Source organism: Bidens hawaiensis, unplaced genomic scaffold (genome assembly GCF_021521415.1).
Source record: "Bidens hawaiensis isolate Kalapana, Puna unplaced genomic scaffold, B.hawaiensis_p1.1 tig00024029_1, whole genome shotgun sequence".
NCBI classification, from domain to species: Eukaryota; Viridiplantae; Streptophyta; class Magnoliopsida; order Asterales; family Asteraceae; genus Bidens; species Bidens hawaiensis.
In genome coordinates, this window is record NW_027493790.1 from 265,218 (window position 1) to 272,635 (window position 7,418).

Sequence of the window (7,418 nt, forward strand, 5' to 3'; positions counted from 1 at the left end):
TGAAGTAACTCCAAGGATGACATTAGACATATTCTAATAAAATTAGATTATCTTAGGATAACTGCTTAAAGTACTTCCACACTTTGTGAGGTGGGAGCAAGAGTTGACTTTGCCTTTTATGATTGTAAGTAACGTTGACTTTATTCATGTTCTCTTTCTTGACTTTGACTTTTGGATGACAGCTTCTTTTCTTATATTCAAATATCAAAATAGTAAATAGTAAATTTACCACTAAATTGTGTAAACTTGGGAGGCTTTATTTTTTCTTTTGAATTTTTTTAACCCAAAACTCACCCACTGTCTAATTCTATTCTTAAATTATATATGTGTTCACTACAATTCTGTAAGTTTGGCGGTTGGCTGCTTCTTTTGGAGTGGTTCACAACCGCTTCAAAAAAAGGACCATTTTATACAACGGCGTTTTATGAAGCGCTCCTAAAACCGCTTTATAAGATCGATTTCACCGCTCCTAAAGATCAGATGTGTACTATGTTGGTCCAGACAGAACAAATAATCAGATCAAACAAACTAACGAACAAACAAACACGAGATATTTGGGTTGACAACACACGACTCTTTTCATATAATCAACCGAACTTAACTAGCGAACATCATGAACTTAACAAACTTACAAGGAGAAGAGACTCAATAAAAACAATAATCTAGACCCCTTTTTATAGATTTACTAAACTCGTTCTTCAAGACAATTACTAAACTTTCTTTACAAGACAAGCATTTCCTAAACCTATTACAATTCAATTAATTAAATTAAACATAACAAAATAAACCCTTAACTTTATTACCAATTCAAGATTAACATTCATACTAGTGATAGAATGAAGAGATTTTAGTAAAAATAAAACATGAAAACGAAGACGAAAATGATGTTCGATTCTTAGATTGGTTTTGTACACACATCATGACTCGACCCACTAGAAAACACCTTGAAAAAAAAAACACCAAACACCATAACATTTGGAGATGTTAAATGATCTAAACAAACATCTTCCTTCATTTTACTTTCCTATCTAACTAAAGCCCGAATAGTTAACCGGTCCACTGCTTATGGCCCGGAAACCATTTCGGGCACTTTGGGCTAAAATAACTCGACACCACCTTCGCGTTTAGTAGTTCCACGATAGGTTTATACTTCACACATCTTGGAGTCTTGTACTGATTAATTGAAGCACCTAAACTTATTGCATAATCCATCAACTTATCAAACGTCCCATTTTCAACAGTCTTGATCTCCAACGGTCCTATTGACTTATCAGAGGCTCGACCCTGTCTGTAAACGCTATTCAACGACTCTTCGATAGTAAGACAACAATCTTCAAACACTGAAGCGGGAATCATATTCAACCCGTTTTCGCTAACCTCCCAAAAGATCACATAGTGACCAGGGATCGTGGTTGTGTCGGCATAGCTCGTGTACTCAGTCAAAGTCGCGTTAAATGGACCCAAATGGTTAACCGCATTCTCAACTGCTTTATGTAGCTCAACTTCGTCGGTTTTGTCGGAGTCAATACTTAATGCCACATTCTTTCTACGTATGAAACTGAATTGAGGAGCTTTGTTCTTGAATCCCACAACTTTAAGAATATCACCAACTCTATACCTATAAAGACCTACACATAAAAAATAAAAATAAAAACTTAAGGCTCTGATATCATGTAGAATAAAATAAAACTTTAATAAATATCCTAATACCTAAACTAGAAAAAGAATAACGTGACTAAAAAAACTTTAAGATAAGTGATAAACGTTAAGTCAAATAATAATAAATACAATAGATAATAAACTCAGCTAACAGAAACAAACCAGCATAAGTTGTGACTACAAGCTCATATTCTTGACCGAGTTTAACATCCGCAAGATCGACCAATTGTAGATTTTCTTTTCCACTTTCCCTCGTGACGGGGCCCACACTGCTTGCGGCTCGATTGACCGGAAGAAACTCAAAGTAAGCCATGGTGGGTATGATTGTGTAGGCAACTTCACTAGGGCTACAAAGTGGGTTCAAATTGACACCAAAATAACACTCAGAAGATGCATACATTGTGCACACAAGAGGCAACCCATTGCTATAATAATCAAGGGTTGGTATATATTGAGCCATTGACCCGGTCACAATAACATCAACATACTTTGTGTTAGGCCATAACCTAGTAATAATCCCTTGCCACGATTTTATCGAGCACTCGTGCTCGATAAAATCCGCAAGACTCGGGTCAGGTTTCAATATTTTCATAACCGATTCTCTCACCAACGGGTCGGTAATACCCGAATTCAAACTACCCGTACGAATATCACGGGTCAAAAGACCCCAATTCTTTTCCAAAAACCGAATAGCCCGAATGAACCCGGAGGCAAAAACCGCCCCAACCCGAAGAACCTCTTGGTTAAGGCACAACCCACAAAGCATTTGGGAGTACATGCTTTGGTATGAGTCCGGGCATAGAATGGTTTCGTTCGGGCTTGTGTAGTTCGTATACGGGTCGTATGGTCTTTCTTGAAAATGAGGGCTTTTGTAGTAACTTGTTAAAACGGGTCGGGCCACGAGCCCACCCGGGGTTTTGGCTTCAGATTTTATGAATAAGAAGTACATCCCTTTGCCTTTATCTAACCCGGGTACAAACTGGTTCATCACTGGCATTAATAAACTGTATAAGAAAGATCTTCTTTTGAGCTCATCTTCAATGGTGGGCATTAGTTTTCTTTCTCCTCCTGATGTTCCTGAACTGTAAATTAATAAAAATCCATCAACATTTTATAGTTTATGGATTTTTTTTTTGTGACAACGTGACATCAAATGGTTAAGAATGATAATATTAATAATGGTACTCTAGGTGTGGGGAAGGTTCATGTGCATTTTTATCTTAACATGAGAACGTAAGAAATAATACCAATTTATTAAAAAAACGAGAAAATAAGAAACAATATCAATCTACATAAACAATGATTTATAATAACAAAGAAAAAAACCTAAAATTTACAACAAAAGAATCAAAATCAAGAACAAAATAATAACAACATATACTAGCAAATATTATAACAACAAAAGAAAAAATCTAATAATAACAACAAAATATAAATCAGCAAATACTTAGAACGTCTCATGATCGAAAATTAGCAAATACGAACAAAATATAACTACAAATACCTATAAAAATAAACCTAATGATAACAGCAAATTAGTTCTCACCGTTCTCATGTTAAGAATAAAATGTATTTGATCCTGCATCCTCTAGGTGTTATTTAAAAGTTTTGTGATACTGGATAGGGGCCGGTGTGCATGGTTTCGTTTGGGTCGGTTTTGAGTTGAAACCAGACAAAACCGAAACTTTGATTTTTGAATTTTTAAAATTAAACCATTTGGTTTTGGGCCGAAAAAAATTGGTCCAAAATAATGTATTTTGACCTAAATTATTTTGTTATTTAATAACTAAATGATTATTATATATTTAGGCTAAAATATTTAAGTTACACATTTTTTACATTTTTATAGGTTACTTAAAATTTAAAAAATAAAAAAAAAAACAATGAAAATCTATAAATTTTGGTTATGATCATTTGTTTCGGTTTACATTACATACAAAACCAAAACCGGGCTGTAAGTTTGGTTTTTATAAAAATAAAAGCCAAACCATCATTTTTGTTTTGGTTTTTCAATATTTTTGGTTTCTGATTAGTTTCTCGGTTTCATGCACTCTACAGTTTGCATGGGGTGGCACACGAACTCCATAGAGTTTAGTGAAAAACATGTAAAGGACTATTTAAGTTTGATGAAAACTGTATAAAGTTCGCCTGTCACACCATTAAACTTTAGAAAACAGTGTTTAGACTTGTCATGAAAACTTTACATATGCAATAAATATATAGAACATAGAAGTACAAGAAATATTAGAACACACTTAAAAGTAACAGTCTTGTTTCTAACAACTTACAACCTACTTTTAAAAAATATTCAACTTTATATAACAAAAAATTATGTAGCTTATAACTTATTTAAATGAATGTTATCAAATTTATGGTACCTTGTTAAGAATTCAGAAATGGGATGGGAGGAAAGAATAGCGGATTTATCGCCATTGGCGATACGAGTAATATCATCATGAAGATCCTCATAGGTGACAACAGGAATTAGTTTCTTGAATGTTTCACGGTCGGTGTGGCCAGAGAGACCGTGGCGGTTAAGGTATTCCACGGAAGCATTTTGGCTAAGGATTTCGGCTAGGATTTGTTTTTGGACTTGGTCCGGGTTAGAGGTGACATCTTCGATGAACTGAAGAGCGTTTTTGTTTTTTTCGGTGAGGGTGTAGTTCGCCGTGGCTAGTCCGCCTTTCGGTGCTTCGGGCATGGTGTGCAAGAGAGAAATGAGAGTGTTTATGAGAGAAATGTGGTGGTTTTGTGGAGGTAGGATGATAGAAGGTGGTGTTTATATAGGAGAAAAATGAAGGTAAGGTGTTGTGTATAATCCATTTAAAGTGCAAAATGACTGTTTATTAAAGAAAGTGACATGAAGGTAAGTGTGTAACTTATTTTGGACAAGTGTGACGCTTAAGTTCTAACTAAAATTCACCATAAGTAGAATATTAAAGATAATAATATGAGTTCGTGTAAGGGGATGGATAAGTGGATAATGTTCGTATATATATAGTACAATTCAGTTTAAAGATAAATAAATATTATTATTGAACTTAACTTAATTACAACTAATAATATTTTTGAATTATATTATTTTTAAGATGTGCTTGAATCCATTCATATTATAAATTAGAAATGTTTTAATGTAATAATTATGGTACATGACAGTATTCTTGATTAAAGAATTTCAATAATATTTTAAGATATTCTAATTAATGAGATAATTCAAGAAATAAAACAGTATGTTTATATAGTTTATGAAGTTATGAACATAAGTACTAGAATGAATTAGACTAAACGGTTCGGTTTCGTTTATAGTTGGGGATTCATCACATTATTTAGTTGACAGAACATATAATAATTTATGTAAAAGATTGTGTCAGTTGAGGGTTAAAACCATGGATAAATAATAATTACTAACAATAGTAACTCTATTAATAATAACTTAGTTATTGTTGACAAACCTAGTTACTGTTGATGATTTATATGCCAACGATAACTTAGTATCTACTTATTACACAAGTCGTTGTTGATATACAATTAATTAGTTTTGACAACCTAGTTACTTCCGATAAAAGTTGCTTAGTCCTTTGGACCACACACCAAGATGAAAAATATACTTCCTTGGATCCTTCTCGTCTGTTGGGTTCGCGCCTTTGAACCAACGAGCTCATTGGATCTAGTTATCATAATAGTCTTAAACAAATATGCACTATACCTTTATTTAGTTAATCTCAAATAAATCTAGTTAACTAAAATGGTTTGATGTCGCTAAAATCACGTACATATTTTGATACCTTTAATCAATCGTTCTCTAACCCAAATAAAAATATTTGTTTTAAACATGAATAAAGATCTGTTAGACATGAGACGATTTTAGTACTCCCAATCTCATATATGATTATAAACCATGTTTGTACCCATCGGGAACCTGTTACTCAATACTCATGCAGTTCACGGGTATCAAGTTTACCTATTTATGATCTTATTGGGTTGAATGCTACTGGTTGGAATTCACATTCTCAAAACCCGATAATAAACTGACATAAAAAACCAACTTTGAATATAAAATACTCGACCACACTTGTAACAATTATATGGTTTTAACAATTACAGGTTTTTAACAACTTCAACTTACTATTTATCATATTTTTATAACTGTATAATATACTAATGTGTCCATACAAACAAGTTAGGGTAATTGCTGAGTATCACCTAATCCTTACCCGTTCAAAACCCACAAAACCTCTAAAAAGGTGTAATTTAATATATATCCGACTTCATATCTGAATACATGTTTCGAAAGTTTCATGTCAAGGGCTTTGCAATCAGTTTATTTGATTTTTTTTCATCCCTATTTACAAATATAAAAGCAAGTTACTCTAATTAACCCCAACATAAACTCACAAACTCTTAATCAAGTCAAACCTCAATGGTTCGGTGTTTACTTTCAAAGAGATATTGTGTTTGGTTGAGGGAATGTATATGGTTCACCTAACTTTGTTCATAGAGGTTTGAATTTTGACATTATTCACTGTATATCTTGTTTTCAAGCGGAAAGAAGATAAATATAATGAGAACAAGGCATACAAGTTTTTGTGGAAAATATTTCCGTACGTTCCACGAGCTTGTATATGCTATGTATCATACTTTATGTATCTCACATGAATTTTAAAGTTGCATTATATAAATTTGTTAGTATTAAATTATACACAACACAATCTAGGGTTTATTATTCGGTTTGAAACCATTCATTGGTTTGGATTCATAGTTTGAAGTTTATACTGAGTAAATTTAGCTATTATAACTTTAAGTTAACCCAATTTCCTATAGGATTGTTTTTAAATTATTATTATTATGTATTTTTGTAATCTTTGTTCTTGTTATGATTTTACCTCATATTTCTTTCATTAAAATATAATGTATATATTATTATTATTATTATGATTTTACGCCCTGCTTGCGGTGCGCACATATAATGTATATATGTGTGAACCCTTGGGTGGGCAAAAGTAAAATTGCACTAATTTTGACGTTATTTTACTAATCACGTGAAAATAACGTTAAAAGTGGCGGAAGGTTAATCAGGCATCATGTGGTGGCGTTGATAGCCGAATGACAAGGGCACATGCACCAATCAGCCGGTGTCCTGATGATTGAGTGTTATGTGTCTTATGTCCAAGGCTTGATTCAAAACTACTATCGAGCCGGGGGTCTCACCGAAAGCAGCCTCTCTATCCCTATGAGATAGAGGTAAGGCTGTCTACATCTTACCCTCCTCAGACCCTACCATAGCATTGCTATTGGTGGGATATACTGAGTACGATGATGATGATGATGATTTCTTTCATTAAAATTTATCATTTATGTGGGCAAAATTATCATTATGATCATCTTAAGTAGCGTTTTCTGTTGATGCTTAGTCAAAACCGAAGATATAGTTAGATTAATAATTCTTATTACCGGAACCAAATTGTTAGTAACGTTTCTGTTTGGTTTGATTTAGACTTCCGACTATAAAATATAAAAAACATAAACTAAAGATTTGACTCACAGTTTAACTTAAAAACTGTCAAAACCAGACCGTAAACACCCCTAAGACAATATATAAGACACATGTGAGACATAGAGCGTAATACAACATATCAACTCAAGTATCACACATGCAATATTACACATATAGCGTACCTAGCTAGAACTTAAAACAAATAACAACTTATATAAGGTCTTAAGAAACCATATTTATATATCAAGTAAAAGGTCTATAATAT

The 7,418-nt window shown here is 33.1% G+C and overlaps 1 protein-coding gene across 1 annotated transcript; it reads right to left on the bottom strand.

Moving 5' to 3' along the window:
• Positions 1 to 955: 955 nt before the first annotated feature.
• On the bottom strand, positions 956 to 4,360 carry LOC143568648 (indole-3-acetic acid-amido synthetase GH3.6-like). Its single transcript, XM_077054750.1, has 3 exons — positions 4,038 to 4,360; positions 1,822 to 2,741; positions 956 to 1,628 (listed from the first exon to the last, which is right to left on the bottom strand). The coding sequence occupies exons 1-3, from the start codon at positions 4,358 to 4,360 to the stop codon at positions 1,048 to 1,050; spliced, it is 1,824 nt and encodes a 607-aa protein (XP_076910865.1). The 3' UTR covers positions 956 to 1,047.
• Positions 4,361 to 7,418: the final 3,058 nt, after the last annotated feature.